Genomic DNA, 19,118 nt, shown 5'->3' with positions numbered 1-19,118 from the left:
CACCTTAGCTCTGTCTTCCCAATACAGGTGGCTCCTGTCCTGCTGCCCGTGGGCACAGGCCCCCCCCAATGCCAGGCACGGGGCAGTGCCATGGGAGGGCTGTGTCTCCGGTAACTAGGGCATGCCCGGGAGGGGGGCACAGAACCACTCCTCCCGCCCCCAGGAGGACTAAAGAGCTGCAGAGGCAGGAGCCCCAGCCCCTTGGCAAAGCAATAATGTCTGCCCCCCCGCCCCTCCGGAGTGCTCCAGCTGGAAGGGGCTGGGGGGGGGGGCAATGACACAGGCCCCTTGGTGCCAGTCCCACTTCCAGCCCTTTAAACATGGGACATGGCATGAATCGGGGAGGGGGGGAAGAATATCTCCCCCCCCCCCCCCGAGTAGCCGGAGCCACTTGGAACCATCCTTTGGGCCGACAGTCTGGGCCCAGCGCTTGTCCCCCGGTGCTGTCTGTCCGTCTGCTTCCATCTGGCCTGTGCCCTGCAACGAGGCCGGGCGGAAAAGGCAGCTTCTGGCACCGGTGCCAACAAGCGCCCGTGTGTGTGAGTGAAAACCATGCTCCCAAATGTTGTGTGTGCGCGAGCCGGCTGGGCCGCCCTGCTCGGCCTGTGACCAAAAGCCCTTTGGGTTGACTGGGGGGGTGGCCAGTGCAGTGATGAATGTAGATTTTGCTTTGTTAGACGGCGGCTCCATGGCAGCTGGGCCAGCGGCTGCCTCTGCCCTGGCGTGCCAGCGGCTGCTGTTTGCAAAGGGCTCCTGAATCCCGGGCTTGTCACCCCCCCGCCCCCGGCAGCATGTGACAGACACTCCAGGCCCAGCCCCCTGCCCAACTTTGTCCAAAGATGCCCTGTGCCACTTTCTCACCTCCCAGCGCCACGGTCCATATGGCACCAGTCCCCCCCGCCCCCCAAGTATTAATTAGTGCTTTTTGCTAGTACCATAACTCACTCCATGGTGCAGGGCGCCCATTTCACTGGCAGGGGGCTGGCTTGAGCAGACCTTGCCCTGTGGGTTCCCCCTCCTTCAGCCAGAACAGGCTGGGGTTAGCCCTGTCTTTGTGCCCCCTCAACCCAGCACCGCTGCTGCTCTGGCTCCTGCCAGGCTCCCGGGGGAAGGGAGCGTGTTTGCCTCCTTCTGCCAGGGCTTAAATGCCAAAGATTGCCCTGGCCCCGGGCCTGCTCCAAACTCCAGGCCTTCCCCCTGCAGCCCGGATGCCCATGGAGCTGCTGTGCCCTGTGGCAGTGGGCTCCAGCCAGGAAGCTCTGCCGTGGGCCAGGCACTGTGATCCCTCCTGGCCTTGAAATCCCTCGGCCAGCCCCTGCCCCAGATCCCCCCCTGGAGCTACCACCCCAGCAGCAGGACTGAGCCCCTCAGTGGGGGTGGGGGAGAAGAGGCTCTGCAATGGGGTGACCCATGTTCAAGCTCCCCCCCCCAGGGGCCCCAATCCCCAGCCCCGTGGAGCCGCTGCCCTTATGTGTCGAGACACAAACGCTAGAACCAATGAGCAGATTCTGTCCGCGCGTCTGTCTGTGTAACGTGCTGGGGCTGGAACCGCCCCAGAAGCTTTAATGGGCCGGGCACCGCCGAGCAGCCAGCCCGGAGACACTACCGCCCAGCCTGCCGGGAACAGGAACTGGGCCAGCGCCAAGCCAGGACCTCCCCCTGCCAGAGGATGGAGACAGGAGCACGACCTGGCCCCTGCTCCCCACGCGCTGCATCCAGAGGCTCAAGGGCTTGAAACGCGCAGTTGCTGCCCCTGGGGCTCTAGGCAATGGGAGCCCTGCATGGGGCAGGGTTGGGAGGAGGCAGCCCCTGTGGGGGGAAAGCCCCAGCTTGGGCTTAGAATAATCTCAGCTCTAGCCCCTTAGCTCCACACCCTTCCTGCCTTCACCCCCTCACAGCCTCCATCCTCTGCCCCCCACCGCTCCTCTAGCACCCCCAGCCGGTGCATTTAACAGCCCATAGCTCTCCCCAGCCCCAGGGAGGAGCACCCTGTCCCCCAGCTGTGGCTGGGATGGGGGGCAGTAGGGCCAGGGCAGCAGCTGGGTGTTCAGCCGCGGGAGCTGGAGCACAGGGCCTGGCCCTCTTTCTTGACTGTTAAAATGAAAAATAAAATGGAAAAAGGAGCCTGGCAGCAAGTGGGGTCCTTGGGGGTGAGCCATGCATCTGTTACGGGGCCTGGTCCCATCCAGCCCCGGCTAGTAACAGCAGTTACCTGCCCCGGGCCCAGGGGAGACAAACGGGGCCTGTGCTCCTCTCACAGGTCTTCCAGCCCCTCTGGAGAGGCCAACGTGCAAACAAGGCCCATAGGCTGAGCACAGGGGGGTGGTGGGGGCAGGGCTTGCCTTCTAGCCCAGCCCAGCCCTCCCCTGGGGCAAGGGGGGGGCACAGTCCCACCCAGCTGCCATCAGAAGCAGCCCCTAACTTCCTGCTCAGGGCGAAGCCTAGGCCCCTCCCTGCAGGTAAGTGGGGCACCTGCTGAAAGGCCAAGAGCAAAATCCAGGTGCTTGTTCCCCCACCCCTCAATTCCCCCAGGCAGGACAGACACCCCTTAGCTGACCCACAGAGCCTCTGGAAGGTTTGGGCTGCCCGCACTCATGGCCAGGAACTGGGTTCTCCCCTGCAGCCCCATATGCAGGGCTACTGGGGCCATCTAGCCCCAGGGACGGGGCAAGAACCCACTGGGGGAGCTGGTCCCCAGGCCCATGACTCAGGACCCAGCTGCAGCAGGAGCTATGCCCTGGCCCTAAATGCAGGGGCTGACGCCCTGGGCATGTACCCCTGCCGGCTGGGAGTCCATTTTTCTATTGCAGTTGGGGGGAGGGGGCTGGCCCTGATCCAGAGCTAGCCAGCCCCTTGCCTCCTCACCACCTCACCCAAGAGCCTGGGGGTACACATGGGGTAGAAAGGAGCTGGCCTTTCTTCCCTCCCTCCTGCCATTTCCCGCTGGCTGGGGGCGGAGGGGCTTGGATTCTCTGTGTCAGTAGGAGCCCAGCGGAGTTATGGAACGCCATGCCCCGGGGCAGGCTGGGTACATAAGAACGGCCCTATGGGGTCAGACAAAAGGTCCATCGAGCCCAGTGTCCTGTCTTCCAACAGTGGCCAATGCCAGGGGTCCCAGAGGGAGTGAACAGAACAGGAAATCATCACGGGATCCATCCCGTCACCCATTCCCAGCTTCTGGCAAACAGCAGCTAGGGACACCATCCCTGCCCATCCTGGCTAATAGCCATCGATGGACCTGTCCTCCATGAACTGATCTAGTTCTTTTTTGAACCCTGTTATGGTCTTGGCCTTCACAATATCCTCAGGCAAGAAGTTCCCCAGGTTGACTGTGTGCTGTGTGAAGAAATACTTCCTTTTGTTTGTTTTAAACCTGCTGCCTATTCATTTCATTTGGTGACCCCCTAGTTCTTAGAATCATAGACTATCAGGGTTGGATGGGACCTCAGGTGGTCATCTAGTCCAACCCCCTGCTCAAAGCAGGACCAAGCCCCAATTTTTGCCCCAGATCCCCAAATAGCCCCCTCAAGGATTGAACTCACAACCCTGGGTTTAGCAGACCAGTGCTCAAACCGCTGAGCTATCCAATTCTTGTGTCATGAGAAGTAGTAAACAACACTACTTTATCCACTTTCTCTACACCAGTCATGAGTTTATAGACCCCTATCATAGCTCCCCTTAGCCATCTCTTTTCCAAGCTGGAAAGTCCCAATTTTATTAATCTCTCCTCATACAGAAGCCGTTCCATACTCTTAATTTTTTTGCCCTTTTCTGAACTTTTTCCTATCCAATATATCTGTTTTGAGATAGGGCAACCACATCTGCATGCAGTATTCAAGATGTAGACATACCATGGATTTATATAGAGGCAACATGGTATTTTCTGTCATATTGTCTATCCCTTTCTTAATGATTCCCAGCATCTGTTCACTTTTTGACTGCCGCTGCACATTGAGTGGATGTTTTCAGAGAACTCTCCACAATGACACCAAGATCTCTTTCTTGAGTGGTCACCGCTAATTTAGACCCCATTTTATATGGGATTATGCTTTGCATTTATCAACATTAAATTTCATTTGCCATTTTGTTGCCCAGTCACCCTCTTTTGAGAGATCCTTTTGTACTCTTCGGAGTCTGCCCAGGTCTTAACTATCTTTAGTAATTTTGTATCATCTGCAAATTTTGCCACCTCACTATTTACCCCTTTTCCCCCCAATCATTTATGAAGTTGAATAGGACTGGGCCCAGCGCAGACCCCTGGGGGACACTACTATTTACCTCTCTCCAGTCTGAAAACTGATCATTTATACCTACCCTTTGGTTCCTGTCTTTCAACCAGTTACCAATCTATGAGAGGACCCTCCCTCTTATCTTGTGGCAGCTTACTTTGCTTAAGAGCCTTTGGTGAGGGACCTTGTCCAAGGCTCTCTGAAAATCTAAGTACGCTATATCCACTGGACCACATGCTTGTTGACTCCCTCAAATAATTCTAGTAGATTGGTGAGGTATGATTTCCCTTTACTAAAACCATGTTGACTCTTCCTCAACAAATTATGTTAATCTACGTGTCTGACAATAGTGTTCTTTATTATAATTTCAACCAACCAGTTTGCCTGGTACTGAAGTCAGGTTTACAGGCCTGTAATTGCCAGGATCACCTCTGGAACCCTTTTTAAAAATTGGCATCACATTAGCTATCCTCCAGTCATCTAGTACAGAAGCTGATTTAAATGATTGGTTACAGATGACAGTTAGTGCTGGAATTTCACATTGAGTTCCTTCAGAACTCTTAGGTGATACCATCTGGTCCTGATGACTTATTGCTGTTTAATTTATCAATTTGTTGCAAAATCTCTAGTGACACCTCAATCTGGGACAGTTCCTCAGATCTGTCACCTAAAAAGAATGGCTCAGGTTTGGGAATCTCCCTCACATCCTCAGCTGTGAAGACTGATGCAAAGAATTCATGTAGTTTCTCCACTATGGCCTTATCCTTGAGTGCTCTTTTAGCACCTCCATCGTCCAGTGGGCCCGCGGGTTGTTTAGCAGCTTCCTGCTTCTGATGGACTTTGCGATTTTTTAAAAAAAAAAAAATTACTTTTTGAGTCTTTGGCTAACTGTTCCTCAAATTCGTTTTTGGCCTTCCGAACTGTATTTTTACACTTCATTTGCCACTGTTTATGCTCCTTTCTGTTTTCCTCCCTATGATTTAAACTTCTGCTCTTTAAAGGATGCCTTTTTGCCTCTGTTTCTTTTACTTTGCTGTTCAGCCCCACTGGCTCTTTTTGGTTCTCTCAGTTTTTTAATTTGGGGGATATATTTAAGTTGACCCTCTATTATGGTGTCTCTAAAATTTTCCAGGCAGCTTGCAGAGGTTCCACGTTTGGCACTGGACCCTTTAATTTCTGTTTCACTAGCTCCTCATTTCTGTGTAGTTCCCCTTTCTGAAGTTAAACGCTACAGTGGTGGCCGCGGTGGTGTTTTTCCTGCCACAGGGATGTTAAATTTAATTATATGATGGTCACTATTACCAAGCAGTCCAGCTAGATTCAGCTCTTGGACCAGATCCTGTGCTCCACTTAGGACTAAATCAAGAATTGCCTCTCCTCTGGTGGTTCCAGGACCAGCTGCTCCAAGAAGCAGCCATTTAAGGTGTCAAAAAACTCTCTCTCTGCATCCCGCCCTGAGGTGATACGGACCCAGTCAATAGGGGGATAATAATAAATAATGGGGATTTCAATTATTATTATTATTGAGTTTTTTTATGTTAATCGCTTCTCATCTCCCTGAGCATTTCCCAATCACTATCACCATCCTGATCAGGGGGTCGGTAATAGATCCCTACTGCAGAAAGGGAGAAAACATCCACATGTCCGCAGGGCAGAGCTGATAAATTCTTCCGCACAGCTTTCTGAAAGAGACAGTTTGAAATTGTCCGAGTGTTTTGGTGCAGGGCGTTTAAGCCGCAGCACGCCGGAGGGGAACGCCCCTTCCTGTGGCCCTCGCAGCTACAAGGAGTAAAGACAACAAAGGGTTAAAGCCCAAATGTTTCAGTTCAGCCCAACCCAACTTTTGCAGCCCTGCGGTGCTGGACGATGGCCCTGGGCTGACGGGACAGGGCTCCTTCAGCACAGGTCTTTCCCAGCACAAGCCTGAGTAACCCAGTGGCATGGTTAGGCCAGTTGTAGGTCTCTCCCCAGCTCTGTGGCACAATCCAGCTGTAAAAGGAGAAAGATGCGGGTGTCTGAGCAGGGGGAGTGGAGTAGCAGAGAGGGCAGGATCTGGGACACCTGGCTCAGCTGTTCATGCCCTTTTCTCCCCCGTGGAAGCCTAGTGGCAGGTTTAACCCTACAGTGACTCCAGTGTTTGGGGCAGGGCTGGCACAGGAGTTCTATCCAACCGCCAGGCAGCAGCGAGGGCCATGGTTATGTCAGGGGAGGGCAGGGGCAGGGGGCCACCCCTGCACTCTTCGCTGCCACTTCCATTTTGGGTGCCATTCTCCCCTAGGCTCCTGGCGGCAGCCCTGGCTAAAAGGTTGGTGGTTCAGTGGTCGGCTCGAGGCCCCTCACAGACAGGAAGGTGAGGAAAGATGTTCAGATGTGTCCAGGATACTCCCACAGGGGTCTGGGTCAACACGGGAGACGAGGCTCTTGGTCCTGGGGGTGGCAGTAATTTGGTGCAACCTGAAAAGGCTTTTCCATCTCTCCTGCTATTTCCATAAGGCACACAATTAGACTTTGGAACTCATTGCAACATGTCATTGAGATCAGCTGTTAAAAAAGGCATAAAGGGAATCACCCAACTAGAAGAATATCTAGTTATAACAGTCGAACGGCAAACAAGGATCCAAATGTTCCTGCTTCAGGACATGAGCCAATCTCTGATCGCTGGTGCAAAGCAGACATTTCCCAGGGAAAGGCAGGCAGGCCATAGAAAGGGGATTGCTGTCTGGCAGGAAATTGCAAGATTTTGAAACATGGTTTAATCCCAAATGGGGATGAAGAGTCCACATCGGCATGGCCTGCATCATCTTCTGCCTCCTCTTCCTCGTGTTCGGCTACCGCAGGAGCCTGCCCCCCCAAAATATTTTTTTTTGATTTAAACAAACAGTTCTGTCATTTCTCACTAAAACTGATGAATGGTTCATGGAAATAGATTTGAATCAGTGTTTTCTGAAGGAAAAACAATTCCAATGGAAGTGTTTCCATCAGCTAGAGGAGCATTGACATGTTACAGGGGGCCCTGCTGCTAGGTGAGAGCTGATCTCCCACGCCCCCTCTGGGACACCACCCAACCCCAAATGCAACGCACCAGCCTCATAAAAAGTTATAAATCATTCCTTTCTTTATTAAACATAGCTTGCAAGTGATAAATATTACAAAGTTTTTTTTAATCCTTTCTCCAAAAATTAGCTTATTATTTTTAACCAGTCACTGCATAATCGCTCGGCAGTATTTAAACAGCTTTTTTTTTTAAACCAGATTTCAAAACACAATGCAAAAAAAACTTAAAATTGTGCAAAAGGCCTGGTTTCCCGCACCCCTCACCTCTCGATTAGCTAGGCTGCAGGTGTGAGGCTGGGATCCCCTCGCTTTGCCACGCTGTATCCCTTGCTATCCACCCAGACTGCTCCCTCCCCTCCAAGCTCTGGGGGCATCACTCAGTGAGGATGAAGGTGCTGTGCAGCCAGGAACCAGGGCAGAGCACGGTACCAGTGCCTTTGCACAAAGTGTTTGGGGGATGGAAGGCTCTGCTGAGAAGTTGGATCCAGCAGCACCCCTCCAGGGACGTCGGGCACTCAAGCCGGTGACTCCAGGCCCTGAGCAGCCAGACTGGATGTAGCTACAGAACAAAGTTTGCAGAAGTGGGTAGCGATTTTGCGTGCCCAGTCTGAGATGCCTTAAAGGGGTGTAGACTTTCAGGAAGGGCTGCCGGAAAAGCCAGGCCCCTTTGAAAGGCTCCAGTTGGGCCTCTAAAATTACCTGTGAAGATTTGGGCTACACTTGAGGTTGCAGGAAGGGACACAACACCTGGGCCAACCCCGGAAAGATGTTGAGAGGTGAGGCGGTTTCTGCTCTGAAGTGCCCTGCTAACTGGGAGCCTCTCGCTCCCATTCCTGAGCAAAGCTTGACTGCCTTTCCCTCCGTCAGAGCTAGCCACAGCTAGGTAGAGCGAGCCGGATTCCAGCCTGGCTGGAGAACTCAACCTCCCGCTTGGTTTCAGCCATGCAAACTGGGCGCAGACACAGTGAGAACACGCTAGACGGGGAGGGCAACGACCCAGCTCCCAGTTTCTGAATGAGTTTAGCAAGAATTGCTGATCTGGAGTCTTTCCAGAGCAGAGCTGCACATGCTGGTGACAGAGTGCAAACAGCTGCTGCAAACAGAAGTCTGCTAAATGCACTGGAATTGCCTCTGACCTCCTAAAGCATGCTGGTGCAGCCCTATGCCCAGACCGTCCCTATCACAGCACCCTGAGGGAACGGGGTCTGCTATGGAGCTGCTTAGCCCACTTCTGAGCCAGCAAGTCAGCTCCATCAGTGTAATCTCTTGGCCACATGAACAGCTGAAGGGGCTCGGGGTGTTTGTGGGAGGGAAAGCATGGAAGTGAGACACTAACACACCCTTCCCCATTCCCAGAACAGAGAGGGGCTGTAGCTTCCCACCCCGCCCAGTCCATTTCAATCCCCTCCTGTCATCCACAGACGGATGGGGCAGCCTTCGCTGCTGGTACCAGGAGCCCACTCCGGGAAGGGGCTCAGTCCCTTGGTGTTCCAGTGCCATTGATCAGCTGGGAACCTGCCAACACCAGGATGCTTGTGGAGAAGCAGGTGGGTGCATGTGTGGACGTGGAAGGCTTCAGAGGAGCCAGGAACTGGCAGGCAGGGGTGAGGGGGACTGGAGAGAACAAGCCATTGCCAAGCCCTGCGGAGCAGACACACCACACAATGGGCCACTCTGCAGTGTTCTACGGGCCCCCATTTTGCCAGGCTGAAGGGAACGCTATGGCAGCCCTAGCACGATGCTGCTCACCGCATGGGGATTTGAGAACAGGTGCAAATGCTGAGAGGGTTTTTCCAGCAGGGCAAAGGGTAGGCGAGCAGGTTCTGAGCCTGGGCTGGTCGGAGCAAGACCCACCAGGCTGCACCAAGAGGAACGCACCCAGCTGGGGGGTGAACGGGAGTCTTCAGGCAGGGTCAGTTGCACAGAGCACTACAAAAAGAGTGTGCAGGGAGTGTAGGTGTCAGCTGGCTTAGACTGCAGGGAGAAAGAGACGAGAAGCCGGGACTCCCAAGGGCTCTGGATCTTACAGGTGCCGTTTGCTCTCTCAGATGCACACAGAGAGTAAGACACTCGGAACCCAGGGAAGGGTTACACCAGCACCTAGTGCCAGCACCTTTATGTCTGACCAACAACTGCTTACGCTGCCCCTCCCCGGGAGGGGCTAACGACCACAGGAATCCTGGGGCAGCCGTTCTGAGAGCAGCCACAGTCGCACAGTGCTGGAGACCACACGTCTCAAGCTCTTTGGATTGTCATCGCTGCTAGGAACAGATGTTTCTCCCTTCCCCAGCAGCCAGTCCGAGAAGCTCTATCATTTCATCCTGGGGCCCTGCCTGTTTTGGGCTCTGCTGAGCGTCTGCACAGGCTCTGGCAGACAGAACATGAAGGAAGCCGCACACCGCAGGTTGTTATAGATGTATATTGTATATATGCCAATGCAATAATAAAAACAGTGCAAATACAATTACAGTTCATAATACTTGTCCCCACCCCGGTCCCACTCCCCAAGATCCGGATGCTCCCCACAGGAATGCACCACCACTGCGGGTTAGAGAGACATCACGAGCTGTAAACCTAACGCTGGGGGAAGAAACTTCCTGCCTCCACTGCACTAGGGGGTGCTGGTAACTTGTAGGGTCCTTCTTTGTGTGTGTGAAAGGCACAGATTTGGGAGGTGGCAATTGCCACCAGTGCATTTCTGCAGGCTAGCAGTTCCCGCCCGGACAAGAGCGCCAGCCCCTGGGATCTTCGCCCTCTGCAGCCATCTGACTTCGCTTCCCTCACCCACCCGCCGGAAACCACCCCTTTTGCACGTTTCAGGTCATACACAAAAGGTCACACTACAAAAGGACGTAACAACTTTCACAATATCCATGGCGAGGCTGTTTTTTTGTTTTGTTTTGTTTTCTACACAATGTACAATTGTTTTTAATGTGTCAAGAAATAGCTTATATACATGAACGAGTCCTTGTTATAACATTTCGGCCGCAATATCGTAAGCTAATTAAGATCTTGTCAGGGTGGGTGAGCGGAGGTGGGCGAGAGTTAGAGAAGGAAGGGGGAGGGATGGGTTATGCCTTTGGAGGAACAAAAAATAAAACCCCACTAAGCGTTCACAAGCAGCTCTACATCTAGCTGTAAAAGAAAAGCTAACCGAAGCGGGGAAAAAAATCCCTATTTCTGTATCTAAAAAAAGAGACGATTTTCTACCGTACATCACATCCATAAAGGGGGAGGGGCACTTTACCAGGGATTGGGAGTGGTCGCGCGCTGTGGTCAAGACAAAAAAAATTTAAACCTGTGCAGATCACAGACAAAGCAAGCATCTTAATTCCCCTTCGACACGGAGATCAGCAGGCAGAGGGGTGGGGTGTCAAATACTGCAATGAACCAAACTGCTGTCTGTAGAGCTGGACACTCCACCATCCCCAGCAGCAGTGCAAGGGTCTAGGCAACAGAAATTCCCTGGGGATTTAACGAGACGAAGCCAAGGAGATTCCCCAGTGGAATGGGTAAGGTGCCCAGGGCAGCAGGAGTGAAGGATGGGCTCTGATGACTGGGGGATGGAAACAGCATTGAAACACAAAGCAGGTGCCCAGTTTTTGGTGCTCCCAGGTTTACCAACACGACCTGGCACCTGCCAACTGCTGCTGGATTGCTGTGCAGTGAACCCAGCCCAGGGCCCAAAGGGAGCATTTGCTCTGTGCTTTCTAACTTGGGGTACCCCTCTACGAAGTGTGGGAAGAACCCTGCTTGTTGCAGGAAGTGTTTACAGAACCAAGGAACAAAACCCCAGAGATGAGGTTCAGCCCCCCAGTCCTGCTGGAGATGAGAATTTCTGTTTCACGTGAACAGCTGGGGCTGCACGCAGGGAGAGCGCCCCGCTAATGGTTCCCTCTCCCCTTAGCACCACAGAACCCATCAATGTGCGGACACACACTTCCAGGACAAGAGTTGGGGGAGAGGGGAGATTCATGAATGATTTTACAATTCAGCAACCGATCGGCAGGAGTGTGGAACCACGGAGAGAGGGGAACTAGGCAATGAGCAGAAAACAGCTGCGGGCCGAGTAATACGACTGGCTCCTGTTGCTGGCTAGGGCTTGAAAACAGCTCACAGAGGACATCAGCCAAAGGGAAGGAGCACCTCGAGGCCACAGTCAGCAACAGACGGGCCAGCAGGGCTCTGAGCAGGGCCTCACCTGTCTCAGTAAAGACACTGTGCACCTCCAGCACTTGACCGACACCCAGCAGCCCACACAACCCCCTTGTGAGGCAGGAAAGCATCACCTCCAATCTACAGCTGGGGAAAGAGGAAGGTGAAGTGACTTACCCAAGGCCACAGAACTGGGAGTAGAACTGGGGAGTTCCTGGCTCCCGGACCCATGCTCGGACCATGCTGCCTGCAACAGAAGCAGGTCAGCCTTCACTGCACTGGGTCAGACAGGGTGATCTGCGAGGCCCGGGCTGCAGGACGGAAATAAATCTATAAGCAAGCGACAGGGACGTTTTCTTTCACCAACCACTGCAATAATCAACCTGGGGTGGTTGGGGAACCCTGATCCCCTTCCCAAGAAATTTCACTTAGCACCATTATTGTTAACTTGCTCTCCGACAATTAACTAGTGCATCAGGCCCCAGCGGCAGGGACTCATTAAGTATTGCACATTTTTAATGTTAATCTCAGCCAATCTGCTTGGGCCACCTCGTACCTCTCGGTAACACCCACTGGGGGAATGGGGGCAGGAGACAGCAGGACAAAGCCAACTCCATGTCAAGAGGCAAGTGGTGGGGGAACGAAGAACAGGCTGATAATTTCTCGGCTTTATCAAAGGAGAAGAAACAGTTAGTCAGAGTGCTCCCCTCCAAGCACAGCAGGTTGATAATCAACGTCCCAGTGGGTGTGGGAGAGGAGTGCCACGCCAGCTAAACAGTGAACCACAAAAACAAAAGAAAAAAGCCACTGCGCGTTCCACTACTTTCCAAAAAAATCCTTCACCCCTGGAGGGCCCAGGCACGCATCCACGCCCCTCGTTTATTAAGTGCTCACTGAATAGAGGGAGTGGGGTGCACCAAACCAAACAGCGAGGAAGGGCCTGTTGTACCAGCACAGCCCTCTCCTCCCCCCACTTTGAGATGATCGGGAGAGGGAGAGGAGAAGTCTGCACAGGAATCGGAGTAGGCAGGGAGGGCCTAGTTCTTGCATTGATACAGACCCTCCGCTCCAAAGACAGGGGCAGGCGCGTTGTGCCTCTTTGGGAGAAATCCTGCTGGCTTTCAAAGTAAAGGCATCAGACCTCCTTCTCGGCCACTCGGCAGCTCTCCATTCAGACTATGGCAGTTCAGGTATTGCAGCTGCGGCTATCACCCAGAGACGGGGGGGACAGAGCCGACAGGAGCCCAAGTGTCAGTGTCGACGCAGCACGGGGTCATGCTGAAAAGAAGGGTGCCTCTTCCCAGACAGCAAGTACTGCCGGGCACCCCGACAACGACACTCCATGCGAGTGGCGACTTAGCACTTCATTGCACAATTAATGTTCCATCAGGAAACGCTGTCCAAGGAGGGCAGGGTTTTTCAGAAGCAGCAAATCAAGCATATTCGCTTCGTTTTGTAACAGTTTGACCAAGGAGGTTCCCCCCATTAACATAATTCAATCAACAGCAAGCGGGAAGGCTCCACACCAGCATCCTGCTCCCAAGACTGCAGTTCTGCTGGGCCTCTTTCCAGGCTACTGGCGAGGAGGTGGCGCCCTCTGCTGTCAGGAGATGGTTCTGCTCTTTCCGGGTTCAGGTGCGGGGCGTCTTGAGGCAACGGTAAGTGCAAATAGAGCGATCTGCAGACGACGACTCTCAGCTTGCTCTTGCTTTGGGTTTGCTAACTCAATCCAATCCAAGCTCCTACCACAGCTCGGTCCACTGTGCCCTGCAACACTCTGTTTGGCAGCTGCTCTTGAGAGCACAACAGCATGGGGGGGGGGGGGTTCAAAAGGCATGAGGCCACTGTGCCCTTTGGTAGTTCATCACAGTCCCTTAGAGAACTTCAACTTCTAAACAGGGAGCATCAGAATTACTGGGAGACGGAAACACACACGGTGGCAGCACGGGTCAGCTCCATTTCTGCTGCACTGCATTACGGAGTCTGGTAGCCCAGCTGCATCAGCACAACTGATGGGATTCCCTGGCACAACCCATCAGCCCTGCCATCCCTTGCACTGCTCTTCAAGCACAGAGATCTGCATCCAGCCACATGTGCACTGCACTGAAACACAGCTCCTTCACACACAGGGCTGCCTTCCTCCAGGGAAAGGCATCATGCGCCACTAACATATGCACGTGGGCCAAGCTATTACGGACCAACCCCCCAGCAAGATTCAATTGGACGCATCCACAGAACTTCTGTCCCTTACCTCTTTTGGTGAGCAACTCAAAGAATGCAAGTCTTAATTCGCCCTACTAAGTGCATAGAACAGCTGTCCAAACGCCAGCACACGGCCACCTCTCCCCCCTCTTCCCCTTGAGTCAGCACTGACCACCCTGTACAAATGGTCACTTGGAGTAGAGTGGATGCTCTTAAAAAAAATCTCTGGAAAGGAAAAAAGTTTAACCATCCATTTAGCAGAAGGAAAAATAAAACAATTAAAAATTCTATGCTTTGTCATTACAAAAAATAGCATAAAACGAGCATTAACACATGTATAGTGCTGATTTCAAGCAGACAATTGTCCTGACCTCGGGCAAGGGGAATGACCTCACTGCTATAGAAAACCAAAGAGAAGAGTTAGGTTTGGGAAAGGACAGGTCGCTGAAGTTTTGAAATGTTTTTTGTGTCTTTTCCCCGTGTATCGTAGGCACCAGTACAGGCACTGCATGCGACAGAAGTGGGGGCGGGGGGGGGGAGGGTCAATAGGCGTTATTTCTGTCCGCTGATGGACTGCGATATAGACCGGGGTGGGATCATATCTAAAAGGTATTCCCGCTGCCGGTCTGCCAAGCTCGATGCTTTGTGGCCTCCAATCCCAGCATTCAGGTATGCAATGTTAACACCTAGAGGGGAGAGAAGAGCAAGTGGGGACAATTACTCCTGTAACACACGTGACACACCCAAAACCACCCCGCCCTAGAGAGTGCAGAGGGGGCCAGCTTAATGGAACTCACGCCATCGACTCTTACTGCCACTCCCTGAAAGAGAAGGCTCCACGCCCCACCCACGCAGTACAGGTCTGTCCCCTACACGAGCCAGCATCCTGTCAAGCCACAAGGCTTCCACGCCTTCCTTTGGGAGCATGCACCAAGTCAGGAGCAAGTATGTGCCAGGAATAAATGACGGCTCTACAAGGTCCATATTGTCCTTGACCGATCATCATTACACTCAACGGTAATTAGTACAACTGACCCCCCGCCACTTGTTTTAAAGGCCATTTGGTTACAGAATCAATGAAAACACAGGCCTAGCCTTATAATACAAAGCTACTGTCCCAGAAGGACACACAAACTGTGATGGGCTCTCTCGTGTTTGTCAGAGCACTGAGCAGCCAGCCGGGCAATATTAGCACCTGTGCAGGGTCTCCAACTTCCATGCACGTGACAGACATGAACCTGTCCTCCCAATGACCCTCAGGTCAGTGGAATTATCTGTTTTAGAGATGAACGAACTGAGAAGTGCAAGCTCCTGGCCCCGGAGCAGGTCCCCGTCAGTACAGCAAGTTCCTCCACTCAGGCCACTGGCCACGCTCTGAGGAGAGGACTTCCAGCCTCTGACCATGTGGTTAAGGGTCTTAGTCTAGTCTGCAGCCCAGCCTCTCCTTCCCATTCCACAGACCAACATTTGACGTTACCTGGCATACCGAGGAGACCACCCGCAACAGACAGCTGTGGCGCCTGAGCGAAGTTGGACAGCATCGAGCGGGCAGAGGTGGGGATGCCACGCTGCAGAGTGCTCTGGGGCTGTGAAGCCTGCGGGCAGAGAGAGCAAACAAGTGGAAAGTGAGCAGTACACACACACACACACACACACCACCTTTTCCAGAAGCAGCACCAGCGAAAGAGCAAGGGCCACGAAGGGCTCTGGCCATAATCCACACGTACCAACACACACATCCTGACCCAAAGCCCAGCTCCGGCATGGAGAAGTCAGGCAGCTTTGGTTTCACCAGACAGGGACAGGTGATGTATTCAGAGCTCCCATCTCTGTTGGAATGAAAGGCAGGAAGGTCCCAGACCAGCATCAGAGCAAAACGGTGACCAGCCTTGACAGGTCATTGACCGTCTGGCAGTAGGTGCTAGTGGAAATAGCAAGTGGGCAGCAGCCAGAGACGAGGGGAGGGACTGCTCTCTGCCTGCATCCACCATCCTGAAAGCCCAATGCTTGCCAGTGATTGATTTCAGGCCTTAGGCAGCCTTAGCAGGCTGAGAGCTCACTCCGGTGCCTGCTCCCCCTGCTGGCTGATCTGGGAGTGACAGGGGAGGCGACCGAAAGGGGGTTATACGCCTTCCTGGCAGATGGCACTGAGGTGCCAGGGGAGCACCGCAGGGCAGGCAGCTCAGGAAGCTGTCCCCATCATCTCTGCTTGTAGACCAGGTGCCACCCAGACTCAGGATCACTGCAGTAAGTCTGACTACCACAGCATGTGGACGGGGGAAGAATTACAAAGGGATGGTAATATTGAGAAGGAAAGGGCCCACAAAGTACAAGGGATGGATGAGAAACGGCCCCCCGCTGTTACAAAGAGCTGCTTGGAGGCAACAGGGTAAGTCTCAAGGCAGGCTGGCTGCTGCCTCTGGTCTCACACAGCACTGCAGAGACTCAGCACCCCAGCTGCATCGGCGTGGGCTCTGGCCATCTGGACAATGCATTCCACCAACTGAAAGGGCTAACCCCTCCCCTGCCAGGGCCACCAAGAGGCTGGCGGGCTGCTGTCTCACACCGCTGGAGCTGCTCACCTGTCGGAGTGTGTGGTGCCTCATGATGGTCTCCTGTTTGCCGACACTGGACACGGCAGGAGCTGCAGTGGGAGATAAGGCTGCCTGCTGCTGTAGCCTCTGCTCAATTTCCTGCAGGAAGCAGAGGCATTTTAGAGCCACACACAAGGGGCCAATTTAGGAGCATTTACCCCAGTGGCTTTTGTCAGTGATACGCAGGAACAATTCCTTCTCTGGGACCCTTATGGGCAGCAAGGTCAGTGTATGGCAGAGAGAGTCCAAATTAATCTGCTGCCTATGCTGGGGGGCTGGGGAGGGAGTAGAAGAAGTGCCAGGGAAAGCCAGCCTTGGGATCCTTCTGCCCTCAAAGCAAGAGGAGCATTTAGGCTCCTTTCTATATGCAAGCTGCATGTGATTTGGTTACTGTGGAGCCTTCACTGACCCTCCTCTTCCTCCCATTGCTCCCAACACCCCTCTGCCTGAATCATTGCCCAGGGTCTGATGTTTGCCGGAGATTTTAAACTGTCCATCTAGGTCTGGAAAATGCCTTGCGTACCAACAGCGATACACAAGGACATCTAATCAGCTCTACCCAGAGGAAAGGGCCTCAGTTTAGTCCGCAGTGTGGACTGCCGGACATGTGACAGCAGACCAGACTGGCACTAGAGGGGGGCATCTTAACTTACACCCCCCAGCCTGGACCAGGACAAAGGGGCTAGTTGGAGTCCTTGCAAAGGAAGTGGCTTGCAAGGGCCAGGCCAGCAGAGCAGCGGCATCAGGGGATATTCCCAGTATTCCAGCATTCCCACCCCACAGGGGTGGAGTCACAGATAAGCCATCCCGGTGGATCTGGGCAGCCCAGAGGATGTGGGTCAGGGCAGCCCATTAGAGACCCACTGGACTTTAGGGGAGCTTTTCAAGGAGTGCCCAATTCCCACTGGCCTCCACAGGGGCTGGGCAGCTACCATCCTCAGGGGGAGCTTTCCGAAGGCACAGAGTGACCAAATGCTGCAGCTCAGAAGTAGCTGGCAGTTTGTCCATTGCTGAATTACACATTCCCTGGGCCACGAGCCGGGCCACAGGCCACTTCCCTCATGGACCTCAGTTGACTGAAGTCTGTTCACCTTGCCCCAAGTACTAAGGGAGGGAGGGAGAACTTAGTCAGAGTCTCCCTGACATCAGGGCAGCTTCTCCCCCTGACCTTGTTCTCAGCTCCCGCCCCTAAGCTCGAACCCCCACACTGTGGTCACCATCCATCTAAAAAGGGAGTTGGCAAGACTTCAGAGCCGCCCAACACTACTCCCCACCTAGCTGCTCTGGGGGGAGCACAGAGCTTCCCAGCAATGACAGCAGCAGCTAAGTACACTGCATCTATAATGCTCCCAGCCACAAGTGGAGGGATGAATCCTACTCCAGGCCCCCATGATGTTCAGCCGGAATCACTCCTGTGGCCCGGCATGGTCTCAAAGCACTCTGCAAACACCAAGTGTGGAGGTAGGCAAATGTCCCTATGTGACAGTTGAGCAAACAGGTACTGAGGGGTTAAGCAACTTCTCCAGTATTACAGGAAGGCAGTGGCAGAACTGGGAACAGAAGCCAGTAGCCCTGACTCCCAGTTCCCAGCCCACTTTGCCTCCCACTGCCAGTGTGGCGAGCGAGTTATAAAGCCATTGGGAGACCATACACAAAGGAAAAGGAGTAACGGGCCTCAGGAAATACTCCATTCACTGCAGGAGAGGGTATTTTTAGATACCTAGCACTGGCTTTTTTTAAACTGTAAGTACTGCACTGACACAGGGCACCCCTCCAGGAACTGGTCACAAGACTGCGTGGAGGAAAGGGAACACAGATTGCCTCTGCACGCATGGCAAACCCATGCGCTGCTGGGGAAGGGAGAAGCAGAGATTGGAAGCAGGACTGGAGCTGGAGGATGCCTGCGTCTCCAGCAGGTTGGGATGCCAGGATGGAACTTGCCTGCTCCTGCTGCAAGGCTTTCACAAAGGCGTTCTTCAGCCGGTTGGTGTGCTCTGCCTTCAGCGCCTTCTTCTGATTGGAGGTCATGCACTGCTCGCACAGGATCTTTCCGTTCTTCTCCTGCTTCCAGTGCGGGGTGAAGTCAGTGCGGCACTGAGCGCAGACAAAGGGCTCCATGCGCAGAAGGGATGCGCAGCCTTTGCCTAGACATCACCAACAACAGGGGTTAATGGGGTGGTGCAGACTCCCCCAACCTTCCCCACAATCATGGAGACAGAACCAACCTGCACCCTTAGGTCAGTGTAAGTAAGGGGCACTCTGCACGTTAAGAGTCAGCATTGCCAAAGAGAAACTTTGGATGGGAGCGGACTAGGCTTTGCCATAAGATATGCTCAGGATGAACGTAAGCCTGGGTCCTCCCTGTGCAGCTATGCATGAGATTCCAGCCTGCTCTCATTCCTGGGCTCAAGGGAACCGCAACACCAGGAGGCTCTCAGGTAGGGGGCTGCCGAGGTACTGCCCGCAAGGATGGAAGTTGCCAGTGGCCAGCTTTAAAACCAAGAGTTAAACTGTCAGGCTCCAAACAGGGGAGACGCTAACATCTGCCGAGTTCTACCGGAGTTCGGCAGGACAAAAGCCAGTAAACAGATGATTTTAAAGAGACCTCATCTGGAACCTGAAATTCCCTGATGCAAACAACTCTACTCTGCAGAGTAAGCGCTGGTACAGTGCATCCCTGTTCCAAGTCAGTTACCCTACAGACAGTATTTGCTCCCCCTTTCCAGATACAGATTGTATCTTGCCTAAGAACATTGCAGAGGGATTTACATAACCGAGTTCTTACAACTCTGTTCCCATGGTAACAGACAGAGCACTGAAATCAGGGTGAGGTGCTTTTAAAACAATTATTTCAAAAGAAGGTGCTTTAAAAGACAGGCTGTTG

The 19,118-nt window shown here is 53.5% G+C and overlaps 1 protein-coding gene across 8 annotated transcripts in view; it reads right to left on the bottom strand.

The window, feature by feature from the left end:
* Window positions 1–7,342: 7,342 nt before the first annotated feature.
* The window catches only part of GATAD2B (GATA zinc finger domain containing 2B), an 82,210-nt gene continuing 70,434 nt past the window's right edge, over window positions 7,343–19,118 (bottom strand). For all 8 annotated transcript variants that reach the window (XM_074938352.1, XM_074938349.1, XM_074938355.1 and 5 more), the window contains 4 exons: window positions 18,176–18,378; window positions 16,223–16,333; window positions 15,118–15,235; window positions 7,343–14,326 (listed from right to left, as the gene is read on the bottom strand). In XM_074938352.1, the coding sequence (XP_074794453.1) occupies window positions 14,193–14,326; window positions 15,118–15,235; window positions 16,223–16,333; window positions 18,176–18,378 (566 nt within the window). In that variant the 3' untranslated portion in view covers window positions 7,343–14,192. The remainder of the gene's footprint in view (window positions 14,327–15,117; window positions 15,236–16,222; window positions 16,334–18,175; window positions 18,379–19,118) is intronic.

This window comes from Natator depressus, chromosome 24 (assembly GCF_965152275.1).
Source record: "Natator depressus isolate rNatDep1 chromosome 24, rNatDep2.hap1, whole genome shotgun sequence".
Classification (NCBI taxonomy): domain Eukaryota; kingdom Metazoa; phylum Chordata; order Testudines; family Cheloniidae; genus Natator; species Natator depressus.
Note: the sequence above shows the minus strand (reverse complement) of the source record. Positions and strands in the feature narration are given on the sequence as shown.